General features: G+C 44.8%; 1 protein-coding gene across 1 annotated transcript; it reads right to left on the reverse strand.

Annotated features, from left to right (window-relative positions):
• Window positions 1-6,362: 6,362 nt before the first annotated feature.
• On the reverse strand, window positions 6,363-26,788 carry CHRNA6 (cholinergic receptor nicotinic alpha 6 subunit). Its single transcript, XM_069976680.1, has 6 exons — window positions 26,765-26,788; window positions 20,570-20,709; window positions 9,364-9,408; window positions 9,131-9,240; window positions 8,069-9,047; window positions 6,363-6,698 (listed from the first exon to the last, which is right to left on the reverse strand). Exons 1-6 carry the CDS (start codon window positions 26,769-26,771, stop codon window positions 6,570-6,572), a joined length of 1,410 nt encoding a protein of 469 aa, XP_069832781.1. The 5' UTR covers window positions 26,772-26,788; the 3' UTR covers window positions 6,363-6,569.
• Window positions 26,789-27,864: the final 1,076 nt, after the last annotated feature.

Raw genomic sequence — 27,864 nt, forward strand, 5'->3', positions numbered from 1 at the left:
ATAAGGCTTGCGATGCTCGCTTCCACAGGACTGGAAGGCGTCCGATCACCGGGAGAGTTGATCTGGTAGCAGTGGGTTACAATGAGAGGGGTTTGTACCCAGTACAGTATCAGGATGGGGACACGGGGGGCTTGTATTACCAAATTTTGCTTGTTTACCGAGTTACAGTTTTTTAAAATTGTTAACTTGTCTTGCAAAATGCTCTTAAACCAAGTTACTTGTAACCAGGGTTTCACTCTATAGTGTTGGGTGCTACCTTCACAGTATATGCTGCTCCTGCCACTAGCCGGGAGGTATCCCTCTTCATCTTTAATTAATCTTTAATATTTTTGCACTATGCTCATAATTTTAAATTTGCTTAAATTTCCCACAAACAACCTAGCTCATACAACTACTAAGGCAAGTCTCCAAATCCCCCATATTAGCACCCAAAGTATTGGGCAAGTACACTAATAAAGTCTGTACTGCACACCTCATAAACAAGCAATATGTCTCTATACAAATCTGTACAAAAAGTTATAAATCACTTGCGAGTTTGTAACCAAGGCACACAGGACAGCTTCTGAAGAAAACCCAAGATTCCCTTTAATTTGCTGACAATGGCGCTATGGAAATGCAGAGAATGCATATAGAGCTCTATTTAATTCTAAAGAACACACTCCCAGGGAAAACATTATTGCATTATCTCTTCTCCTTAAATACAACCATAGCAGTTATTTTGCCTTTGGCCAAAGCGGCTTAGTAAACGAGTGTCCCAGATATGTCTACATTTATTCATCACACCGTTACACTTCCCTTCTCATTCCCCATTATCTCTTTGCAAGTATCTGTAATGTGGCGAGAAATATAAACCCTACATCCTCCTACCTTATTTGCCATTTGTAGACGGAAACGTCCGATACTTAGAGGAACCTATTTCTGATATAAACATATGCTTTACATCTCCGTCTATGAGTATTATTCATGATAATGTCCATGTACAAACATGCCAAAATGTGGCTTCCATCGTGCGCAGTTCTCTATAACCTACAGGGAAAGTCTCATGTGGAAAAGATTTGACTCTTCATCTGCCTATTTTATGTTTGTATTCGTGAGACTAGTTTTTTATTCGGTATATGAAAATGATCATTCATAACACTGAAACCTCATGCCTAATCATTTTTAGGTCCAAACCCCTACAAAAGCTGCGATCTGAGCAAGTCCCAAGAAAATAAAAATAGGGCAGGCAGTCAAGGGGGTGCAAGAAAATAATACACAAGTAAACTCACTCGTCCTCGTTCCTCCGTTGTGCTGGTTTTGGATCCTGTTGACAGCCGCCAGTTGACATCCTCCACTGGAATCTGGGTACGTCATGTACCTGGCTCTTCCAGCTGCAACTTCATACACAATTGCCCACTCAGGCAGTCAGTGAGTGCAGTAATGTCCCACCCCAGTCACTGATTGGCTGAGTGGGTAATCACTCAGTCGGGTAAGTGATGTTGCAGCTGGAAGAGCTGCAGGAGACTGTCATCTGGACTTAGGATTGGCACTACAGCTTACACTCCATAAGTTATGCTGTGGTATCTGACAATAAAGACATTAGTAGCAGATTTTCTAAGTTGGGAAGTGTGGCTTCGGCAGATAAGACTTGTTTATCCAGCACAACCTACAGCTTCTCAGTTGGGTTGAGATGTGTGGAAATTGTGACAAGGACATAGTAATTTTAATTCTTTGTCACAATACTAATAATAATTTGTTAAAATAACACATTGGACCACAGAATCATAAAGTCCTTTTAAAAGCGACACAATGGTTTTTATTTTTTTAATCAACATGGGTTGTGATCACAAGCAGTTTTGCAATATACTTTTTTTGTTTTTTCTTTTAATGTTTAAATCACATTATACATATGGTCACTAGATGTCTCTCTTGACTGTGTATGTGTACAGCTGCTGCATGTCGACATTCAGGAATCCTGAGGGTGCTTGCATTGTATGATCAGCTCTCCTGTCACATAGTACCAAAACCTCTGTAACCACACAGTGACATTTTACTGACTGAATTGTTACATAACAAAGAGCATTGTCTACTGGTAAGCTGCAGAGATGATAATATCATTAGCAAAAAGTAATAATATAATTGCCCTCAGTTGATATTCAACCTGTATGATGAACAGGTGTCTTTTGTTGTGTGACTGCACTAAGAACTGGGACTTCCTGTGTTTGGTCTCTTTTTTGAACAGAGAGGAGACCAAATATCAGCTCATAGCGAGCATGGAGCACAGTATGGCTGTATGTATAATGTTGATTTAAACATTGAAAAAACTAAAAAAAAAAAAAAATTATATTGCAAAACTCACAGCCCCAGCTGAGTTCTTAAAAAGAAAATTCCAACAGGCTTTAACTTATAATAGCTCCTTCTCATTCTCATGGTAGCATCTACTCACCTTACCACAAGCCTGTTGCTTTTCTCCATCCTGCCAGTCTAATCAGGTACAAATGTTCTTACATGTATAGACACCAACATAATGTGTTAGATTTGCTTACTAATGAATTAGAAAGCTAATATTTGAGATTGACCAGGAACAGGTAACTGGAGGTCGGAGCTATACATAATGAGGAATAGTCAGATCCATTCAGCAACAGAGAGATGGTAACAAGCGCCAAAGCACAAAGTCAGATCACTAACATATCAGGCCAGGTCGCATGGTCCACATGTAGTGGGTATTAGCAAAGGAAATGTGGAATGGTTTCTCTTGTCAGCTGCTGTATGTCCTGCAGGAAGTGGTATATTCTTTCCTTTCTGACACAGTGCTCTCTGCTGCCACCACAGTCCATGTCAGGAACTGTCCAGAGCAGTAGCAAATCCCCATAGATAACATCTCCTGCTCTGGACAGTTCCTGACATAGACAGAGGTGGCAGTAGAGAGCACTGTGTCTGACTTGAAATAATACACCACTTCCTGCAGGACATACAGCAGCTGATAAGTACTGGAAGACTGGAGATTTTTTTAATAGAGGTAAATTACAAATCTGTATAACTTTCTGACACAGTCTATTTGAAAGAAAAACTATTGCTGAAGTTCCCCTTTAAATGGCCTGAAGTTAACTGGACACTGTATACATTACTTAGCATCGAGACCAGGCATGTCCTTGAAGTATTAGAATGAAAATCACTATAATATAGTACTATGCCAACCATATGCTCGGTATCTACAAGACTATTCCTTTAAATGTGAACAAGTGAAATTTTGCATTCTCTATGTCATGTGATTTATGACTTGCTTATATCTTCTGCCTTGTTTATGTAGGGCTATATATAGATAGTTGACATTCTCACTACTCATTTCTAAGCCCATATATATATATATATATATATATATATATATATTCTTGTTCAACTGTTTTGACCAGGAATGGGATCTGATCAGGTAAATACAGCGAAGTGAAGGAGGATTCTGTGAATAATGAGAACTATTCAATGAAAGGAGTCAGAGCAGATGAGGATGTCAGGAATCATTCCGACAGACAGGTGGTGCACAGCCAAATGGAACACTGGTGCTCCGGCTGTCATGAAACTCACTGTTCCTTACCACAGATAACATATAACTGCAAATGACCGTTCTGAATGCCATAGCTATCTACAGGATATAGAAAGGCAGGACTACAGTGGGGCAAACATTGGATCCATGAGCAGTGGATGAATCCAGATCTCTGTTGGACCTTGCTGAGGGTAAGGTCAGAATTTGGTACAGTCAGCATCAATCCATGCTTCTTGTCAGGTGGCAACAGTTCAGACTAGTAAGGGTGGCCTGATGGTGTGGAGAATGAATCCTTTTTTTTTACAAGCAGATCCTTTGATACCTTTGGATGGGTGGATCAAGAGAGTTAGAGTAATGGTGCGTTTACACAGAGAGATTTATCTGACAGATTTTTTAAGCCAAAGTCAGGAATGGATTTGAGAAGAGAAGAAATCTCAGTCTTTCCTTTATGACCTCTTCCCTGCTTATAGTCTGTTGCTGGCTTTGGCTTCAATAATCTGTCAGATAAATCTCTCAGTGTAAACGCACCATTACAGCTTTCTATTTGGCTTTAATTTGCTTGACTATGCACCAGCTGTTAGTCAAAACAATTCTTACAGAGGAACTCCAGTTAAGAAAGATTTAACCCTGTCTAATCCCACCAATAATCTAAGTTTATGTCTAATAGGTTTCTATTATATGAATATATTATATGGTCTGTTTGTCTGCAGCTCATCCTGAAGTCACACCCTGAAGCTGCTGAAAATCCTTACTGCCTGCTCCACTCTGTTTCCACTCTTCTGTCCTCCCCTTCCCTTTTGACACAGAAGTCACATTATCTCAGTATCTTCTGTTGCCAAGCAATCTGTAATACCTCATCTGTAATCCCGGCCACCACTGACATCACACAGTGATTACCTGGCCAAGGGTGGGGAAACAACAGCCTCTTCTGAGTAGTATAGGGGAAAGGATACCCTGTTGTTTCATCTCTCTCCCTTTCTAATCTTTCTATGTAGATGGATCAACAGACACTGTGTTTACTGTGCAAAGCAGAAGCAGAACGAGCCAGCGGTGGGAAGATACTACAAGACAGGGAAGGGTACTCGGCCGTTGGCTCTGAGGCGGGGTGTCAGTGAGTGCACCTATATGCTTTTTGTGGATTTTCTTTTTGTATGGAATCGCTGGAGTTCCTCTTTAAAATCTTCCTGTGACTTCCTCCACCATCCTCATAGAAGGATGTCATGTATCTTTCTGAGAAGCGGGTAGCGCACAGTCAAGCAAATTGAGTCGTAATGGTATGATAGTGCTCTGACTGTCCTCTGATTCGTTCCTTACTGCAGATGGTCTATAACTGCAGACAACCATTCTGAATGCCATTGCAGTCTAAGGCCCCCTTTACACATCCGGAAAAACCACCCGAATTTCTTATCAGGAAATCCGGACGGATTTCCGGACCCATAGACTTGCATTAGTCACGGACACCCTTCTGGATTTTACCTGAAGGGTGTCCTTTCCAGAAAATAGAATTAGACTTTTAAGAACCGGTCCTATTTTTGTCTGGAATTCCGTCCGGGATGCCCTCATAGAAGCCTATGGGAGCCTTGAAATCCCGGACACTTTCCGGAGTTCCACTCACCTGGACCTCAGGAGTCGCCTCCCCCAGGCCTCCTTCTGCTGCTGCTCCCGTTCCACAGAGCAATAATCAGGGAAATTGGCCTGATTCTGCAGATTATCACTCCATGTAATAAGGCCCTAAGTCTCGTGAGAGTGGTGCTGGGCAACAATGACTTTTCTAAGATGGCAAGGGGAAAACTCCTCCCCACCTTTTCATACATCATCCTAATGGAAATATTCATCAGATCCTTATCAATGATTTGGTAAAACTAGAGATGAGTGCAGTTTGATTGATCAGCATTTGATTACCCATGGAAGAAGTTGGATACAGCCCTAGGGATTCCTGGTAAACATGTATACTGCCTATCACCTACAGCTGTATCCATGTTTTCCAGGATTCCCTTAGGGCTGTATGCAACGTCTTCAGCCATCATTAGTCCAATGCTGAACAATCGGACTTGCTCTAGTTGCACTCATCTCTATTTTAATACCACTGTTGTAGAGCTCCCTAAATAGTGATACCCTTCAAGGTATAATAAAGGCCGGAATATTCAGTATGGAAACAATGTTTTATTTATTTTTATGTTTTGGCACATGCTCAATTTCTTCACAAATTTTGGTTTACGTACTTGAAAAGATAAATCATTTTTCAAAAGTAGTTAGCAAATCCCAATTTATGGTCTTCAATGATGGTTTATAACAGAATGTAGGTCAATGAATGTAGAAAGTCTTCTGTTCTTTTTAATGGGAGCTTTTTTGTTTTTTCCTTAGTTTTTTTTTTTTCTTTCTTTTTTTTACTAAAAAGTAGGGATGGTCTGAACCCTCCGAACCCGAACCCGGCATCAGATTCCCGCTGTCTGCCCGCTCCATGGAGCTGGTGGATACAGCGGGAGGACCACCTGGAAAACTGGGATACAGCCTATGGCTATGGCTGTATCCCAGTTTTCCAGGCGGTCCTCCTGCTGATCCGCCTGCACGGAGCGGGCAGACAGCGGGAATCATTACCAAGAGCTCGGGTTTGTACGAACCCGAACCGACTTCGGTTCGGACCATCCTTACTAAAGAGCTATAGAAAAGTTACCAGTGCAAAATACAGATCTGTGCACAGCTACTAGAGTTGAGTGAACTTTGAGTATGTTTAGGTTCATCCAAATCCGACCGTGCGGTATTTGATTAGCAGTGGCTGCTGAAGTTGGAGCGTGCTTGAAGTTCGATCGACTCTAACAGCTACTACATGCTGTCATGTTCAGCCAAGGATCTACATAAGGAACATTTGCAGAGCTCGTGTCTCTTCTTTAAAAAATGTCATACTCACTGTATGTCAGTTGACAACCAGCAACTAAATGCAAGTGGTCCTTTACTATACTTACTTCTATTGGGTTTTGTTTAATATGCAGATGGAACCCAATAGATCCAAGTGTCTAGCAAGTGTCTACTAGTGCCCGTATGACAATATCTATGTTTTCTTTCCATCTATCATTGGCTGCAGAAATAATCCAGTTGTCCCTAAAACACAGAGGATTATGAACACCCAGAGAAAGACTCTATCAATGACCATAGCGACGTACTTCCAGTCATCTTCTTCCTGAAACAAAGACATAGAGACATTATAAGTGTAATCATCACATAATTACTCTCAATGCAAAAGATTTTTAAAAATCTATACTTTTTGCTACTTACTGTTGATCCCAACACTATTTAACCTGTGGAATATATATATGGTCACTAGAGCATCAGGAGCATGCTCAAGTCCGATTACCAGTGGCTGAAGAAGTTAGATGCAATAAAATCGGCAAATCGGCACTTTCCGACAGGTACGCCGGGGGGGGGGGGGGGGGGGCAGAACTGGGCGGATTCATTGTTTTTGTATCCTAAAGATATGCCGAAAAGCTACTCCAGTCCTCAGCTGGCGTAGGTTTTCAGCCGTGCGCACCGGAGCGCACAGGATTTATGTAGAGGCAGTCCTCCTCTACATAAATCCCCGTAGCGCCGGAGATGCAGGGACATTTTTAAGTCCGGCGTAAAAAACGTCAGACTTAATAAATGTCCCCCATAGTCTGTATCCATGTTTTCCCAGGCTTTTCCAACTTTTTCAGCCACCGGTATGGAATGCCAAAGGATCGGACTGGAGCATGCTCCAGTTGCGCTCATCTCTAATGGTCACAATATTTGAAAGTGTCCCTATTCTCATTAGAAATGTAGCATAAAAAGAATACATATTTCCCTTCCCCCCTGACAAAATTCTGACATTCTGACACTTATTATGATGCCGGGAGCTCTAAAATTGTTTAAGGGTAAAGTCACACTGGGTTTGCAGGAGATTTCACGCTGCAAGTTTCGCAGCTAAATCCACTACAATATTCGGTACTGTTATAGCCAATGGCCAGGAGCCAGAGAAGCAGGCAAGATTGCGGGCAGGTAAGCATGATCTGTTTAAGATCTGGCAACTAATTAGTTAAATAGGCAGTTATTCTCGCACCAGAAAGAAAATCCACTGAGAAAATTCAGAACCATAGGCCAAAACAGTACCAAGTATTGCAGCCAATTTTGCTGCACAACTCACTGGGAAAAATCTGCTGTGAAATTGGTACATGCGGATCTACCCTACACAGAGTGGAGGGGAGACTGTCACAGTGGGGGCTGGCAAGCCCACCGACCTTCTAAGGAAACTGGGCGGCGGTTAAAAAAAGGACCACCATCCCTTTGCCGGTACCAGTCTGTTCATGTAAAAAACCATGTACCTAGTGGTACATTTGCTTTAAACAGTTTTAGAGCTCCCGGAATCATTTAGCTAATGATTGATCGGTTTTTGAATCACGTTCTCTGCCCGCTCCAAAACGTATGAATGCCCCCTTAGATGGATGGGATCTAACTTAAGTAGGATTGAATATGTAGGTGCATGTCAGCTAAAACAACTATAGTTTTTAGATAAATTGCAGTTGACATAAACAATACCTCTTTTCTTTCATTATGATCTTTAATGTTTTCGGCCATGAACTGAATACTCTCCACAACATCCCTGAGTTCTGCTGGAGACTGCTGAACGGCATTACAGGATTCCTGATGCTGTCGCCTCCTGTGCCTGGCACTTTGTTCTTTTGATCTCATGCAATGATAACACGTCTCGTCTTCAAACACTTCGACATCTCTGCATTGGGAGTCCACCAGTTTCTCAGTCTTGCCGTATATTCTCTTCTTGGTTCTTTTAGAACATGGTCGATCTTTCTTCAACATAGTCTTCCTCATCATGAGTAGTTTAGGCAGACGTTTTAGAAATACATCTCTGACCCACTTGGGCATTTTGTGTGTTGTTGGGGTCCGATAATGGATATTGAGCACAAATACTGTTACCACTATAGATAAGGTTACAAATATCATGGTAAATAAGAGATACTCGCCAACAAGTGGGATTACGAGCGAAGTAGATGGGATTGTTTCGGTGATAACCAACAGGAACACAGTCAGGGAAAGCAAGACTGAAATGCAAAGGGTGACCTTCTCTCCACAGTCTGATGGAAGATAGAAGACTAAAACAGTCAGAAAGGAAATAAAGAGGCACGGCATTATTAGGTTTATGGTGTAGAACATAGGCAGCCTTCTGATGTAAAACGAGTAGGTTATATCGGTGTAGATCTCTTCACAGCAGTTATATTTAATATCATGTTTGTACCCAGCAGCATCCACTATTTCCCATTCACTGTTCTCCCAAAAATCTTTCATATCAACTTTTGATCCAATGATAGAAAGATCAATTTTTGCCTTATCATATGACCAGGACCCAAATTTCATTGAACAGTTCTGATGGTCAAATGGAAAGAATGTTATATCCATTGGGCACGAGCTCTTGAATATCGCTGGTGGAGACCAAGTTATCAAACCATTGTATTTAAGTAAAGCCTTTGTTTTCCCTTCAACCTGAAAGTCTCCAACAGCGCTGTAAGGAGAGAATTAGGGAGAAATTAATTTACAGTCGCTCTATTATAATCAACGATAAAGAGGTCAGAACAGATGACATACTTATTATACAAAACAATGTCAGGCTTCCAAATCTTGTCTGCCGGCACACGCATGAATTCAATCCCGTCATAATCTACAGGATTCCACTTCAGTTTGTAGTCATTCCAGATCTGCAGCGCAAAAAGGATCAACGCAATTTATTTATTTGGGATTAAGGGCACATCCGGTAAAAATCTGACATGAATTCTTCTGGAGGTCTCAATGTACGACAGTCTGAGATTTTTTATACTTACATGTCGGAGCCACAAGTTTGTCTCCAAAATTTGATTAACTTCATCCTTATAAAAAAAAAAAGTATTTAAATGTTTATAAACAAAATATATAAGAACGTCAACATTTTTCAACAATTTCACAGTAATTGATGCTTTGTGACTAAGATCAAGTATAGAGTTAGGTCTCAATCACATGGTTATGAATGGGGGGGGGTGTACATGTAATTTTGCCCCCTATTTGTTTTTGTGTAAATAGTATTTGTATGTCGCTTTATTATGATTTGTTATTGCTAAGAATTATAATGTGTTTAATTGTAAACATTCTAATAACTGTGCTATACAAGGAATAACCAATGCTGCTCTACAGTTTATATTAAAATCTGTGGTGATCACAAAACTAGTCACCTACGCCACCCCATAGGATGCTATAAGTCACACAGTCACACAGCTCTGGTGAGAAACTGCACTTTTATATACCATAACATTCTCACAGTATTCTATTTTAAAGAAGATAAACAATTCTTCCCAATTTTCACACATAGCCTGGCGTACGCCTTGGGCGGGACTTTCATAAATGTCCGCCTGCTGTATCCCCGGCAAGGTGGGGAGGAGGTATAGCCTCATTTATCATGGAAACAGGTGTAGATTTGGTACGCTGGGTGTAGGTTCGAGCGCTTCTTAGTGAATCTGGCCGTGGAAAAGGGGAAGAGGCCTAATTTAAGACTGGCATAAGAGTAGTCAGTCTTCATAAATCCCCCCCTAGTGTTTAATTAGCATTAATTAGGGATATTTTGCGCAATCGCAGTAAAAACGCACTATTTTGTTGTGATTCCTTCAAAATTGCAACAAAAATAAGGGTGTTTTACTGTGAATTTTTGCTATGTGTTAACAGAGTCTATGTGTGAACAGAGTCTAAGGGTGTGTTTACACAGAAAGATTTATCTGACATATTTTTGAAGCCAAAGCCAGGAACAGACTATCCTTTAAATTTGAACTTTATAACGATTTTTTGCACATTAATCGTCCTGTGTAATAGGGCCCTAAGGGACGATCATTGTGCGTATAATCGTTATATCGGTCGAATTTAAACGATAATCGTTTCATGTAAATGCAGGCGACAATCAAACGGCCAACAAGAAATTGTTCATCGTTTGCTTGGTGCTGACACCAAAATCATTGTTAATCATCTGCTAATCATTTGCTGTAATTCCACATTCGTTCACTTCAGTGGCCCAGTTGTTAGCACTGTAGCACTTGGGTCCTGGGTTCAAATCCCACCAAGGGCAACATCTGCAAAGAGTTTGTATGTTCTCTCCGTGTTTGTGTGGGTTTACTCCAGGTACTCTGGTTTCCTCCCACACCCAAAACATGCGCTATACAAATAATAGCATTATTATTATTATTATTATTATTATTATTATTTTCACATTGTTCCTTCATTTGCTGGGATCAGATGGAGTAAACGATCATAGTAACGATTGTAACTAATACAGGGAACCAGTAGCGAAATTAGGTGGGGGCAGGGGGGGCTGCCGCTCTGGGGCCCACCCTGGCAGGGGGCCCACTGAGGTCTCTGGAGGTTATTAGCTATAGTGGCCCCCCTGCACAGTGAGCGTTCATGTATATATTATATGCATGACCGCTCACTGAACTACAGGAGCAGAGAGATCGGCCACAGGCTGATGTCTCTGCTCCTGTATGCATATTCCGGGGTGTGCTACGCTAATAGTGTATCGCCCAGGGAATATACGTGCAGAAGCAGGGACTCCAGTTTGATGCTGGACAGTGTGATGAGGAGATGGGGACACATGTAGGATTATAAGGTGATGGGAACACAGAGAAGAATATGAGGAGATGGGGGATACAGAGGGAATATGAGGAGATGGGGGACACAGGGAGGATTATAAAATGATGGGGACATAGGAGGGGATTATAAGGAGATGGGAGACACGGGGGAATATGAGGGGATTATGAAGAGATTGGGAGACACAGGTGGAGAGGATTATAAATTGATAGGGCACACAGGAGGGGGATTATGAGGAGATCGGGACACAGGGGGATTGGGGGACACTGGAAGGATTATGAAGAGATGGGGACAGGAAGATTATGGGGGACACAGGATTATAAAGAGATTAGGGACACAGTGGGGGGTTATGAGAAGATGGGGGACACAGGAGGGGGATTATGACTACATCGGGGAACAGGATGGGGCATTATGACAATATGACCAGATGGGGGCGTGGCCTGGACATGGCGCTGAGCAGACGTGTGGTGTGAGCGCTCCGTCCCGCCGCCAGCCCTAGCCGCACATAAAGAGCGTCTTACCGCCACACACCGGAGCCTATATGCCGGGGAAACCCCGAAGGAAGCCAGCCCCACTTTCTACAGCCGCTCAGGGACGCACGAGGAGCGGAATCCGGAGATTCTTTTCGGATCAGACGGCACCCGGCCCCTGCGCAGGACCTTCCAAGATGGCCGCCCGCAATGCCTCGGCTGCACGTGCCGAGACCGCACCAGCCTCAGCTCCGGCATTGTCCCAAGATTACCCGGCTCTCCTACGGGACCAGCCGACACCCGATGTGTCTCCTCCTGCCTCTTCTAGCCTGTCGGGGGCTGCTGGTACAGAGCTTCTTGCCCTACAATCACGCATGGCTGCCATGCCAACCAAGGCAGACATGGAGGGGTATATGGCGCGCATGGAGGCGGTATGTAAGACTGAGATAAGATCCCTTAGAGATGATTTAATCTCCTTGTCCACCACACTGCAGACCCTTGAACATGCTACAGGGGACTTAAAGGATAAACTACAGACACAGAGATCACAGCTAGATCTCCATGCCCAAGAATTACAAATGCTGTTCGATATGGCGGATGACGCCGAGAATCGCAACCGCCACAATAATATCCGGGTGCGAGGGATCCCTGAGTCTGTTAAACCCCCGGATCTTATGGTCACGCTTCAGGGGATCTTCAACCAGCTGTTGGGTAAGCCGCTGTCTACACCCCTGGAAATGGACCGTGCCCATAGAACTCTGGGCCCCCCCAGTAATGACCCTGCTAGGCCCAGAGACGTGGTGTGCAGAGTGCACTATTTTCAAACCAAGGAGGCCATCATGCGTAAGGACAGAGACCGTGGGCCGTTGGACTTTAATGGCGCAGCGGTCCAACTCCACACAGATCTCTCCCGCACCACCCTGGCCAAACGGAGAGCGCTTCGTCCCCTCCTGACAGCCCTCTGGGAACAGAACATACCCTACTCCTGGGGCTACCCTTTCCAGCTGCAGGTCAGGCACCGAGCAGGCAACCTACACCTCCGTACGCCATCTGATCTTATAGAGGTGCTGGAGGCACTGGATCTTCCCCGAATAAGCATCCCAGAATGGCCATTCCAGCCGCCGCTCCCTCAGGGCGCGGCTCGTCTGGATCATCCTGGCCCTCAACGGCCTCCCCGGGAACGAAGGCGTTGACGCCGGTCTCCAGACTTGCTCCCTGATGCGATGTAATGGCCATACTTGCCGGCCATCTCCTCACCTAGCCACAGATTGCCTTACTGCGGGATAACAAGGCTCGACTGGACCGGGTCCCGGGGACTATATTCCACAGCACCGGCTGCTGCTACAGTGCCTCTCCCTATATCTCTCTCCCCCCCCCCCGGAGCCCCCTTCCCTCCTGCTCAATCCTTCCCCCCTCCCTCTCCTTCCCCTCTCCCCCCCTCTCCTTCCCCTCTCCCCCCCCCCTCCTTCCCCTTTCCCCCCCTCCCTCCTTCCTTACCACCTGGTGTCCGGCTGCCCTTCTGGGTACCCCTTGGCACAAGATGACGCTCACTATACTCGGGGACTGAGTCCCCGGGCTTGGACGCAGCTGTGGACGGGTGCCCCCTTGAGTGCTTGGGTGCCGGGGGGGGGGATTTCCACCGGCCTCTGATGTGCTCCTGGGCGGGGTTGGGGGATCCCCATGATTGGGATAGATAGTAAATACAGTCTGCGCGGACCCGTGCGCCGGTTGGCTCCCATCGGCTTTGCATTGAGGCAGATCGGGCGAGTCCCCAGCGACTGCCCTCCTTATTATTAGCCCGTCTATCACTAACCGATCTGGAGGCCCGCTGCACTCCATGGGCCTCTTTGCCTTAGCACCTGCCTTTCCCTGTTGTTTCTTCCCAGCATTGGGAATGTGTATGTCCTTATACTGTATATCTGCTTTGGTTACTTAAGTTTCCGATTCTGTTGTTTTCTGTTAGCGGCGGGGTGCTGGGGGCGCAAGGAACAGTTCTACTTGCCTCTCCAGTCACTTCTCCACATAGTTTACCTAAAGTGTTTTGGTTTAAACACGGTTACACGTTAGTGTGTTTCTTACCTCCTTCCTTAGTTGATCGAGGCGGACAGATCTTCTACTTTTCTGTCCCTCTTCTCATCTCTTTTTCTCAGGTGTTCCCTAGGGATCTCTCCTCCGGGAGCCCCCTGGCTTCTACTACTCTTACTCTTGCTTTGTGTCCATCATCTTCTTCTTACTCTCTACTCTTCCTCCCCCCTCCCCTCCTTCTTCTCCCCCTCTCTCTGTCTCCCTCCCCGTACCTCCTTTGCCCTAGCCCGCTCATTAGTCATGAACTCTCTTCAGATCACCACCCTGAACGTACGAGGTTTTAACAAGCCTGAGAAACGTTCACAGATCCTCTACCATATGCACAAGAAACGGGCCCACATCCTACTGCTCCAAGAAACCCATTTTAAAACGGGACATGTCCCGTCTATCCCCTCTTGCTACTATAATCATTGGTTCCACAGCACGAATGCTGACGCCAGGACAAAGGGTGTAAGTATTGCATTACATAAGTCACTACCAGTATCCGTGCTTGACACCCGTGTTGACCCTGAGGGTCGGTACCTTTTTCTGAAACTTCAACTGGCTGAGAGAGTGTTCACCGTTGCCAATTTTTATCTCCCTAACCATAACCAGGTCCAAGTGGGTCGACGATACCTCAGGGAACTGTCCCGCTTTGCTGAGGGCCTCCTGATCACAGCGGGGGATTTTAATTTGGTGCTGGACCGTCACGTGTACTCCTCCTCGGGCAGATCTTCCATTCCCCCCTCTCAGATGCAGGCTCTCAAAAGATCGCTCTTCAATCACAGACTCGTGGATGTATGGCGGATCCTCCACCCTGGGGTAAGGGACTACACCTATTACTCCTCCGTCCATGACTCTTACAGTCGGATAGACTATTTCCTTATTGACCATCATTTGCTTTCCTGGCACCCTCTGACTGTTATAGACCCAATGATATGGGCAGATCACGCCGCAGTGACTCTGTCGCTCTCCCTCCCCACACAGACCACACGTGAATGGTCCTGGCGGCTCAATCCCAACCTTTTGAAAGACATAGTTTGTCAGGCGGATATTAAGACCGCTATCGCTCACTTCCTGGCATCTCACGCAGCTGATGAGACCTCTCTCCCACTATAGGCTCTCAAATGCGTGGTCAGGGGAGTTCTTATCCAGAAGGGAGCCAGACTTAAGCGAGCGAACGGCCTTAAAATTCAGCAACTCCTCTCCAAAATTCAGGCAGGAGAATTAGCACACAAACAATCTAGGGATCCCGAGGTCCTGGTGACCCTGCTAGAAGCTAGGTCTCAATTGAAAGCCCTGATAGACCAAAAGTATTCCCGTTTTCGGGAGCGTTTACGCCGCTTTTACTATGGACACTCTAATAAGTGCGGTGCACCCCTAGCCAGATTCCTACATCCCAAATCGGGAAGTACATTTGTGCCCTCCATAGCCACACAACAAGGGACGACACATGCCCCCTCTGACATCGTTGCGGCCTTCCGGGAATATTACCAGAACCTGTATAATCTTAGAGGGCCGCTGCATGATATGGACCCTACCGCCTTCCAGGAACAGGTGGACTCTTACGTCAATTCCACGGCACTGCCGACTCTCTCCGGAGAACAGGCAGCAGCCATCGACTCCCCTTTTTCGGAGGTGGAGTTGACGTCTGTCATTAAGGACAGACCTAATGGCAAGAGCCCGGGTCCAGATGGGTTTACTGTCCAGTTTTATAAAATGTTCTCTCCCCAGCTTATACCCTTTCTAGCCAGGGTCTTCAATTCCGTTTCCTCAGCCTGCCCCTTCCCTCCACAGTCCCTGATGGCTACGATTGTGGTTATCCCGAAACCTGGCAAAGAGATATACCGCCCAATATCTCTGATCAATACCGATATAAAATTCTTCTCTAAATTGATTGCAAATAGGCTGGCCCCCATCACTTCCTGCCATAATTCATACAGACCAGGTAGGATTTGTCCCTCGCCGGGAGGCACGGGACGATCTCAACAAGACCCTGTTGTTAATGTCACACGCCCAGGGGACGCGGTCGCCAGCTTGCCTGATCTCGGTTGACGCAGAAAAGGCGTTCGACCGCGTCCACTGGGCCTTCCTGCAGGCCACCCTGCGGCAGATTGGCATGGGGGAGGAGATGTTGGGGAAAATTACCACCTTGTATACAGGCCCAACAGCCAGAGTAAAAGTTAACGGCCTTCTTTCGACTCCCCTGTCGATCGCAAATGGCACACGTCAGGGGTGCCCTCTCTCCCCATTACTCTATGTATTGGCAATGTAACACCTAGCGGTGGCTTTGAGGGCATCCCCAGACATAACGGGCATCCACTTGCGTGGCTCTCACTTTAAAACCGCACTTTATGCGGACGACCTATTGCTCTATGTCTCCAGCCCTGTGGTTTCCATCCCTGCGATTCTCCGGGAATTCGATCTCTATGGCCAGGTTAGCAACTTTAAAGTTAACTACTCCAAAACGGAAGCCTTAAACATCTCCCTCCCAGGCGGTCTGGTGTGGCAGCTACGTGACTCATTTGCCTTTAAGTGGCAGCCCCAGGCGCTTACGTACCTGGGGGTTTGGGTTCCCTCTGATCTGACCTCCCTTTCCTCGATGAACCTCCCCCCTTGCTGACTCACACGAAAACTGATCTTTCTAATTATAATCGCTCCTACCTCTCCTGGTTTGGCAGGATAAACGTTATCAAAATGGATATTCTTCCAAGGTTCTTATAGTTCTTCCAGGCCCTCCCGGTTCGTGTCCCGGGCCCGTTCCTAAAACAGCTACAAATTCTCCTCCGTGAGTTTGTCTGGGGCTCAGTGCGCCCACGCATAAAGTTCAAAACGCTCACACGCCCGAAACAATCTGGCGGCGCGGGCCTTCCCGATTTCTCTCTGTATAGCAAGGCATGTATATTGCTACGTCTGGTCGATTGGTTTCACAGAGCCTCAGACAAACAGTGGGTTAGAATTGAGGAGGCGTTATCCCCAATCCCTCTCAGGTCTTTGCCATGGGTGCTTCCTGTTAACCGCCCGTCAGCTTCTTCTTTCACACCCCTAACTAGACATTTCCTACAGACCTGGGATAGGCTTTTCCCCTCTATAGTTTGTCGCACCGCCCTGGTCACATGAGCCCCTTATTCGGGGATCCGGCCTTCCCGCCAGCATGTACTAAGCCCACTTTTCTCATTTGGTCTGCCTCAGAGGGTGCCAGGATAGGCCAGATCCTAGGGTCTAGCACCACCATCCCGACACTACAGGCGCTACAGGAGCTCTGCCCGGGGAGGGGATTGGCGTGGTTGGAGTACCTGCAGCTGAAAGCATGCCTGTCTCAACACTTCCCTGGAGGCATCCGTATACCTGAGCTGACGGACCTGGAATCCTTGCTCTTGCAACCTTCTCCTCCGGAGAAAACTATCTCCCAATTGTATCGCCTCCTGCTGGCTAAGGACGCTGATCAGACCTTGTCGTACATCTCAGCTTGGGAACAGGATCTTGGTGTAACACTCTCTGACTCAGATTTGCTGAAAATCTTCACCCTTACGCATATATGGCCCCTGGCGTGTCATGCACAAGATAAAAATTTTAAAATCCTAACACGCTGGTACCGGTGCCCCTCGTTACTTCACCGGATCTACCCTGACATTCCGGACACCTGCTGGCGCTGCATGACTAAGGTGGGTTCAATGATACATATCTGGTGGGACTGCCCAGTCCTGCGACCTTTTTGGGAGGCTGTGTTTAAAATCTATACAGCGGTCACAGGCAGGGACGTAGTTACCTCCCCCGGCCTGGCCCTGCTCTGCTTGGTTCCCGGTTCTCCCTCTGCTGCCAAGAAGGGGCTTCTGCGCCACTCTCTTACAGTGGCTAGGACAGTTATTCCCAGGCATTGGAAATCCACGGCGATGCCATCCATTGCCGAGTGGTCCGCCGAGATGGATTATATACACAGGATGGAATCCTTGACGGCAGAGGAGCAGGGTCGGAGTAAGAAGGTAGAGCACGCCTGGTTACCATGGCTTACTTTCAAAGAGAGTCCCTCCCTGGCGAGATGGCTAGAGTAACGGCCCCTTCCCAAGATTTGGCTGATGCAGTTAGTCTCTGACTGGGTTCAGCAGTTAGGGCCCCCCCCTCCTCATAGGTCCCCCCTTCCTGTCCCCGTCTCTCCCTTTCTCCTTCCCCACCTCCCTTTTCTTACTCTTACTCTTTCCCTTTCCTTCTTCTGGTACTCTTCTCTCTCTTTTAGCTCAGCTCACCTATTTGGTGATCTTGTATTGCTTTTATTTTCTTGGGGTTGTTCGGTGTCCTCGTGAATTGCTACATGTGGAGTAGCTATGTTGCCAGGATATGCCTAAGTGATGACTTCCATTCTCCACATATCTTCTGCAGAAGACCCCTGCAACCAGTTTATTTTCTAACGGTGATCCACTCAACCCCATGGACTCGCTGCTACCTTTGTAATGTACATTTGTTCATGCTTTACTCTACAGCAGGCATGTCCAAACTTTTTTCGAAGAGTGCCCAATTTGCTGAAGTGAACATGTGCGGGGGCCGACCATTTTGCTTGACATTCTTTGGACCATTAAAATGAATGCAAATAAACTTTTTTTTTTACAAAGTTTATTGAAAACGGCATACTTTTTATAATTAAAAAATCCCGGGGCACACCACCAACCAAAATGGCACAAAATGACACTAAAGCAGGACATATTATACATAATAATAATAATATAGATTCTAAATGTATTTATACTCACTCAGTGTGAAACCTGGGCCTGTTTCGAAAAACACAAAAGGGATATCCCCATGTTTCTCTCCCCCCTGCTTCTCCCCCATCCCCATGTTTCTCTCCCCCCTGCTTCTCCCCCATCCCCATGTTTCTCTCCCCCCTGCTTCTCCCCCATCCCCATGTTTCTCTCCCCCCTGCTTCTCCCCCATCCCCATGTTTCTCTCCCCCCTGCTTCTCCCCCATCCCCATGTTTCTCTCCCCCCTGCTTCTCCCCCATCCCCATGTTTCTCTCCCCCCTGCTTCTCCCCCATCCCCATGTTTCTCTCCCCCCTGCTTCTCCCCCATCCCCATGTTTCTCTCCCCCCTGCTTCTCCCCCATCCCCATGTTTCTCTCCCCCCTGCTTCTCCCCCATCCCCATGTTTCTCTCCCCCCTGCTTCTCCCCCATCCCCATGTTTCTCTCCCCCCTGCTTCTCCCCATCCCCATGTTTCTCTCCCCCCTGCTTCTCCCCCATCCCCATGTTTCTCTCCCCCCTGCTTCTCCCCCATCCCCCTGCTTCTCTCCCCTGTTTCTCCCCCATCCCCATGTTTCTCTCCTCCCTGCTTCTCCCCCATCCCCCTGCTTCTCTCCCCTGTTTCTCCCCCATCCCCATGTTTCTCTCCTCCCTGCTTCTCCCCCATCCCCCTGCTTCTCTCCCCTGTTTCTCCCCCATCCCCATGTTTCTCTCCCCCCTGCTTCTCCCCCATCCTCATGTTTCTCTCCCCCCTGCTTCTCCCCATCCCCATGTTTCTCTCCCCCCTGCTTCTCCCCCATCCTCATGTTTCTCTCCCCCCTGCTTCTCCCCTGTTTCTCCCCCATCCCTGCTCACCTTCCTTGAGATGCTCGCCGCGGGCGCCGTCCCCCTCACCTACTGGCCCGGACGTGCTCCTCCAATCAGGGGAGACCCCTGATTGGAGGAGCACGTCCGGGCCAGTAGGTGAGGGGGGCGGCGCCCGCGGCACACTGGTTGGAAAACACTGCTCTAGTGCACGGGAAAGGAAAGCCGAAATCTCGGACATCGCGAGATTTCGGCTTTCCTTTTCTGTGCACTAGAGCAGTGTTGCTGCCGGATACCTGGGGGGCCGCAAAAGTTCGGAACGCGGGCCGCAAATGGCCCGCGGGCCGGACTTTGGACATGCCTGCTCTACAGAAACCATATTGTTTTCTATTTCCCTGTTCTGCTTACCTACTAAAAATAAAATCTTGAATTACAAAAAAATATGACCAGATGGGGGGATTATAAATTTACATCCTGGCAGGTAGTTCCTAATACCTAACCAACCCTAAACCTCTTCTCCTAGGCGTCCTAACCCACGGCCTGCCATTATTTTAAGGAGGGGGCCCACTCAGACTCATCCCCCCCCCCCCCAGGCTGAACTCCTAACTACGCCCCTGTGGGGAACGATTTCATGTTTCGCCTTAAAAATGGCTTTATCTAATAGGACCGTAAGGCTGTGCTTTGCTTCCACATTTGCAGTTGTGTTGTGTTTCTTTGTTTACATAATTGTAGCCTAATTGATTCTGCAGGCTCTGCACTTTTCTCTAAATTGACTGACTGGGCTTTGATATATGACCAGAATTACTGCTCTCTTGAATGGGCTGTCCGAATGATCTGAAGGTCGTCTTGGCCAACCCTTTCACAGCTGCCTGGACTTCATATGCACCCCCCCCCCCCCCCCCCCCCCCCCCCCCCCCCGGTGTAATAGCACAGACAACAAGCGGGGAATGAGAAGGAGGCAAGCGCTAACCGGACAGGTCGGCGCTCGCTTCCACCTCTATATAGCTACATGTAATACGGCCCTAAGACAAAACTGCAGAGCCTACAAAATCAATTATATAAACAAAGAAAGGCAACAAAACTGTAAATGTGTGACATTGCTTCCCTAGTATAAGATTGTATGGCTGTTAGCGCACCAGAATTATTTTACATCAATTTAAACCTAAAGGATAAATTCTGTATAGAAGGGCAGAATGTGTTCCACTACATTAATAATGTATACCAAAGAATAGGAATCCTATTCATAGCAATATACCTGTCTGTATCTATCTCTGTAGATAACAAAAACATGCAAACAGTGTAGTGGATAGATATATACATGTCATATATATAGGTATATATATTTATTGACGTACCACATTAACAAGCTGAGTTATTGCCACCTCAAAGTGGACCATAACAGGATCAGACACATTTTCCACCGGCCTTATAAACTGATTGTAATGTGTGAAGAGCTTACGGAAAAGCCTCTCTTCAGTGTTGCTCTGTAAAGAACCTGCAAACAGCAAAGATTTATACATGAGACAATGGGCTTTATTCCTTTAGTCACCGCCAGGACACACAACACTAGCATCATATGTTCATTTATGAAGCCTATTGTATTATGTGATGGACAGAATATCATTGTGCAGCCAGTCGTGCTGCTGTCAGGCTGCCATATCTAAAAGGATTACCGGGGTCGGTTAGAGCAGTCAGCTGCAGAAGTCATATTATTCCTATCTCTTATGCAAAGAAATTCTATATAAGCTTTGTTACATCCATGTTACACTATAATTTATTACAGACAAACCAAAGGTCTCTTTTAGTTAATGATACACCGGTGTCATAGCGTTCCTGGGCTGCAGCTACTGGCACTTTGTGTAGTTTGTATTTTTTTAATGCAAACAAGTTTCAGCAGGTTATTACAGGGGAGTCATGGTGCCTGGTCAGCGGCTTTACAAACTCATTGTATGTCCAGTCACATGAGAGGACAACTAAGCAATAATGTCCGAGATAAAACATATAGAATACAGAATTAGAGAAGGAAGTACAGCAGTACATTCACTTTAAGTTTTTTTTTTTTATCGATTGAATGATTCGGGGAAGCTGGTGCCACGGTCCTTTTTCTTGAATCACGGCCCGTTTCCTGCATACGACTCCTTTTTTTCCTGGGCACCGGCCGCATCACTGAGGAGCAGGGTTTCCTCCCACTGGAGCCGACCCGTCCCCAGTGGGAGGACACCCTGCCACTCTGTGATTCTGGATGCTGGTACATTTGCTTTTAAATACTGACACTTTGACACTCCTAGACACATCAAAAGTTTTAATCAGAAGGAGTCTATGTGTTCACACTCCAATCTGTCACTAGAACAAACCAGGCACATTCTTTTCCCAGCTCTGTGCGCATGACTGAGGACCCCTAATGAGGGGAGGTGAATGGGGGCTAATTAACGAGGGAGCAAGGTAGGTGAGTGTTTTTTTTGTTTTTTGTTTTTTTTATGTTCTTAGTGGGTTAGCACTAAAATAAATCTGGAATACCCCTTTAGGCTATGTTCACACACAGAATTTTTGCTCAGTATTTTGCAACCAAAACCAGGAGTGGATTGAAAACACAGAAAGGCTATGTTTACATACTGTGGAAATTTAGAGCAGGACTTGTGAGAGAGGAAGAAGCAAATTGATGGCGAATTAAATAGTTAGAAAAAGGGAGAAGAGAAAATATTTTTTTTCCTTTTTGTTTAATGCCCTTATCAATCCCAGGAACTATAAATAGCCTGCTCAGATGTGGATGATTAAACTCAGTTATGAATTATAAATGGTGCTGATATGGGTGTTATCCCTATAAAGCCAGTGTCATGGTTGGAAACAAGCAGCTAAATAACTGGAAAAAAAAGAATTTTAATAAAAAGCTGAAAATTATGTGACTACATGGCAAAAGCATCCAGCATCCAAATGTTTGGCAATAATAGCCAGAAACTGTATCCAGTTTATGTTTACCGTTTGTTGGGACAGTGGAAAGGCGCGCGGCCGTGCGCATGGACAGCCAACGAAATTCTGCGGAGTTTATCCGCGAGAATTCCGTAGTGTGAACCCACCCAAATAGAGAGAACGATTAGCTGATGAAAATGATCATTGGCCGATCGTTTCTTTAAGTCCAGACCTAAAATCGTCAGGCAGGCATCGCTATGTGTAATAGCGACGCATGGCCAACAAATGAAGATTGTATGTATAAATTAGTAGTATTAACTTACTGGTGTCCTCAGAGGCCTTCCCCTTTGGGGCAAGTTCCCCGCTTTGCTGTGCTACTTCAGTGCATTTCAGTCCAGATTACTTAGATGCAGCGAAGGAGGCTTGCGTTATATGTATCAAATGGGCCTTGGTAGTAAAAAATCCTCTTCTCATCTTCAACAAACTTGGATCTTAGACAGCCCCCAATATAACTGAATCCGCCCATGACTTCCTCAGTGCCCCCTCAGTGCTAGGCAATGTATTCTTCATATAGTCATATCACATAGTAATTAGGTCAACTCTAAGGGCCCTATTACACAGGCCGATGCTCACTCTAAACAAGCGCCGATCTCATAGACACTTGTATGGTAAGTTTTCTTAATAAGCCTATTAGAAGGCTTGGCTATTGTACAGACAGGGCCACACAAACAGGCCAGACCTAAAATCGACGGACAGGCATGGCTACGTGAAATAGCGATGCATGGCCAACGACTGATGATGGTGGTCATGGTTACTAATGATTGGCTTAGTGGCCTGTCACTTCAGAGACCTGCTCTAAAGTTCTAGTGGCAGCTGCGGGGAGCGGGCAGAAGCGAGAAAAACATATGAAAACATGGAGAGATATGTATAACATTTCTTATTTCTTTTTAAGTTTTCTTTAGCCGTCAGCTGCACATCACTATTACACATAGTGATGCAGGGTCAGCGGCAGATGATTTTTTTGCATGTTGAAAGACAATGATCGGCCGATTTCTTTGGCTGATTGTTTTTTTTATTACATGAAACGATAATCTGCTGAATTGGCCTGATCGGGCAGATTATCAATCCGTGCAATAGGGACTCCGCTACGGCCGCCGAATGGCTGAGCTGCCTGGAGACCTCATGTCTCGTGCGGCAGCTCAGACCAGGAAGTGGCCACGGGATGGGGGTACGGGGCGCCGTGATCCAGTACCCGGCGCTGGAACAGGGGAGGTAAGTGACCTCTGGCATCCATAACCACCCTCTTCCCGGCCATATCTGAAAAATCTGGCCGGGCCAGAGTACCCCTTTAAGCATGCTATGAGATAAACAGGATATTCAAACCTATAAATCAAAGGGCATGTGCTGTAGTGGGGTCTGGTCCTGAAGCTTGCCCCCTTTTCAATAGAAGCTTTAGAGCAGGGCTGTGTGGTTCCCTGTCTCCCTATGAAAACAATGGAATTCTTTTTTTGTGCAGAGTTTGAGATGGAAATTGTTGCTGCTGTAAAAATTCTTTGTAGAATTCCCTCACAGATAGGATGTTCTTGGGCTCTATATGGTAGATGTCTATACACTGAATATAGGGGAACCGCTTTGGGGCAAGTTCCCCACTTTACCATTCTACTTAAGTGCATCTCAGTCCGGAGGATTTAAAACAATACGATCAGCCGATGAACAAGTGCTTGCTCATTCGTCAGCCCTATTTGGTCAATAATTACCCTATACAATAGGGTAATACACGTCATCCACTAAAATCATAGAATACAGCATCTTTCCTATAAACTTTCCCAACTTTTAATGCCTCCCATGATTTTTGCCTTGGCAAAAAAAACTAACTTGTTGGTAAAGTAAAGCAAAATTCTTTCACTGTGAATAAAAAGTAGAGTCATTTTGCAGATGTGTTTCCTTGCTGCTTCATTGTTTTTGTATCAGTTTTAAGTTTTATGCTGTGCTTTGTATGCTTTAACCAATTATGAACCTAATTACACTCATAATTACACCCCCCATCTCACCATTCGCATTTTACACGCCATCCTTTTAAGCGTGACAGTATAAAGCTAAAACCTCCACTGACATCCGAGATATCGTTTCGAACTCATAGAAGATTTCCTCCCAGAAGCTGATCGGATTAGCAGCAAGACTGGCTGCCATTAACCCATGCTGACGCAGTATGTTATAAGGATATTTTCACTGCCATTCTATTATATGGTACCCCTGATCTTCATTCTTTTAACTTATAGCCAAGGTTACTCTTACTTGAAATTTCAGGATGATTTATTCCTCCCCCTTTTTTATGGTGCATGTGTTATTAGAAGACAATGAATGGAGATATGTGCTTTGCTCAACTACAGGACTTCTCATCTCTTTAGTGGAAAGGGATAGTGGCTTAAATGTGCCACATTTTCAAAGCGCCTGAGTCAGTGTGATAAATCTGGTGAACTCTTTAAGAGACTGTCAGTAGGTCTATGCTGTCCTATCTAAGGGTAGCATAAACTAGTGACAGAGAAGATGAATAGAATGATGTATCACTTACATTGTTCTGTGCAGCTGATTTGGAGGTATCCTCCTGTATGACATGGATAATAACTAGTCCTCTCCATTATGTAAATGTGCTTAGTAGTCCTGGATATTTATGAGCTTCAGCAAACCCTGCCCACCAGCTGCTGACTTTCCATGCTGTGCATAGGCAGTCAACAGTGAATCAGCAGCTGGAGGGTGGGGGAGGGGTGCGGCACAAAACCCCACTCTCCTGCATATTAGAAGACCGACTGAACACAATGATGTAAGTACTACACCGATCTGTTTAGCATTTTTATCACTAGTTTACATTGCCCTTATTTAAGGTAGAATAAACCTACTGACAAATTCCCTGTAAAGTCTCCATACACTTATGTCGACCAAACCTGCTATTCGTGTGGCGAACGTTCCTGTATGCTCCTGTATGTACATAGGACAAGAGTGATAACTTTCAGCTGAACAATCATTATTGAAGGTGTATTCCCACTTTCAGACTATGTTCCCACTTCAGGGACATATCAAGGAATTGCAGCCGTCTCATTATATAGATGGCGGCTAATAAGAATCATGATCAATATTAGCAGCCGTCTATATAACAAGACTGATGCCTTTCCCTGATATGTTGCGAAGTGGGAATATAGCCTTAGGCATGTCCAAGAAAAAGGGCTTTTTATTGGTCTTCTTCTGTATGTTTTTCATTAGCTTTTGTTGCTATTGGAAGATATGTGCTTTACAGTCCTCTAACCATAAAGCAAGTGTATGTTTTGCAGCAATGAAGTAAATGTCAAACACGAAAAATAAATAAATACCATAATAGATATGAATATTTCTTGTCTTGTTGGTAAGGTAGGCCTGAATATACCCTAGGTTTCTGGGCACAGATTAGTCACACACCCATTGTGATAATAAGACTGGAAGGTTATCTTTCAGCACCTTCCACCACTGTGCCCCGTCATTGCCTGGGGTGTGCCACCTGTGGATCCCTGAAACTACCAGGCCTCCTTAGGGCCCATTCTGTCCTGCTCATACATATAGGTGCTACACCAACCACAATTTATGGTTATTTCTTTAACCTGTTAATCAGGTTAAAAGCCTTGTAATGTCAAAGCAAGACTTTAAAATTTTTATTGCGCAGACACACTAAATTGAACCAGAAATAGGTTCAGAAAGCATTCCCGCAAAACCCATATAAAGCTAACATGACAAGTGAAGCAGATGTTATGCAAGTAACTTGTGACTGCATCTCTCCCCTAAGTCCTTGTTTAATGCATGGCTTAACCATATTAAATTTTTATTGACTAAATTGTCTTGGTCTTTCAACCCTTTTAGTGCCAGAGGGCATTTACCTCTCTGACAACCCATGCAGCAGTTAAACCGTTAAACCTTCATGGTGATAAAGATTTTCTAAATATCTATTTTAATATTTACATTTATTCATATTAAATATTTAATATTTACCGGTACAGTATTTAGTAAATTGCTTAGAAAAATACATACATTTAAAAAGAATTCGGTTCGAAATTAAAAGAATGAGTAAAAGTATATGCATCCAGTAAATTGATTCTTTAAAATAATTAGGCGTCAATAATTTTATATTAGGTTATACCCTTATATAGTTTGCAATCCAGTAAGTGGGATATTAACATTTATTATGCATAGAAATATATAGCTACATTTGTCAGTGAAATAGGTTTACCTGCAGCTCTTTGTAATAGCTCAAAAAAATATATCATTATTTGTACTAATATAGATGGATAGTAGATAGATAGAAGATAGATAGGTAGATAGATAATAGATAGGAGATAGATAGATAGATAGATAGATAGATAGATAGATCATAGATAGATAAATAAATAGGAGATAGATAGATAGATAGATAGATAGATAGATAGATAGATAGATAGATAGATAGATAGGAGATAGATAGGAGATAGATAGATCATAGATAGATAGATAGATAGATAGATAGATAGATAGATAGATTATGGTTATTGCTCTATATATTGTTAGTTTGCTATTATACAACACATAATAATTATACTCTCATAGTTAATACTTATTGTGATAGGTAGAATAAAATGTCTTACCTTTCATTCCAGCCAACAGAATGACTGAATAGCAGTAGAACAATATTTTAATTTTCCCAGTCCTGTACAGAATCATATTTTCTGCTGCAGCAACCAAGTTGGAGGTGAACAAACAAACAAGCGTGATCTCAGGATCCACACAATACCATGAAGCCAATAGGGAAGGATAATCAAGGTCTTCTTAAGAAACCAGACACAGATGCAATGACAATTGTAAAACGTGTCTGGAACCCATACAGGTGAATGGAATGAGCGTGCTCTGCTCTTACAGACACTGCATGTGTGTTTCTTTCATGAGCAAAAGATTCACAGGGAAAAGTACCCGTTCATGTGATAGAGAATACAGCCCCAAGGGAAAAACATGGGAAACAGAGGATAGTTCAAAAGAGATTGAGGCAGAGCAACAGAATGCAACCTGTATTCTTTACCAAGCAGAGGGGTCCAGATGTTTGTGAGAAATCCACCTAGACCATCTTTTATCATGGATGACTGAAGATGCAAATTCTACATTGACACAGAAGTGTCTGGTTATACTGGGACTTGCTTTATTACTAGCACATTGGCCTTGATTTATTGGTGATAGGTCCCTTGAGAACATAATATGCTACATAACACTAATATTTACATACAATGCAGCACAGGCGATTAGAGAATTTGTAGAGACTTCAGCTAAAATGAGTTCTTTGGAATGGGTTGTATGAGATGAAAAATAACAGGACTACTTTCTACCAGGAAGAGCGAAAGTTCATAGGCTGTGATTGGTTGTCCCATTCACTTAAATGGATACTCCAGAATTTTAAAAAAAAATATTGTTTAAATCAACTGGTGTCTGAAAGATATAGAGATTTGTAAATTACTTTGATCTAAAAATCTCCAGTCTTCCAGTACTTATCAGCTGCTTTATGTCTTGCAGGAAGAGTTGTATTCTTACCAGTCTGACACAGGGCTCTCTGCTGCCACCTCTGTCCATGTCAGGAACTGCCTAGAGCAGTAGCAAATCCCCATAGAAAACCTCTCCTGCTCTGTACAGTTTCTGTGATGGACAGCGGTGACAGCGGAGAGCACTGTGTCAGTTGGAAAGAATACACCACTTCCTGCAG

The sequence above is a fragment of the Dendropsophus ebraccatus genome, chromosome 7, assembly GCF_027789765.1.
Source record: "Dendropsophus ebraccatus isolate aDenEbr1 chromosome 7, aDenEbr1.pat, whole genome shotgun sequence".
Classification (NCBI taxonomy): domain Eukaryota; kingdom Metazoa; phylum Chordata; class Amphibia; order Anura; family Hylidae; genus Dendropsophus; species Dendropsophus ebraccatus.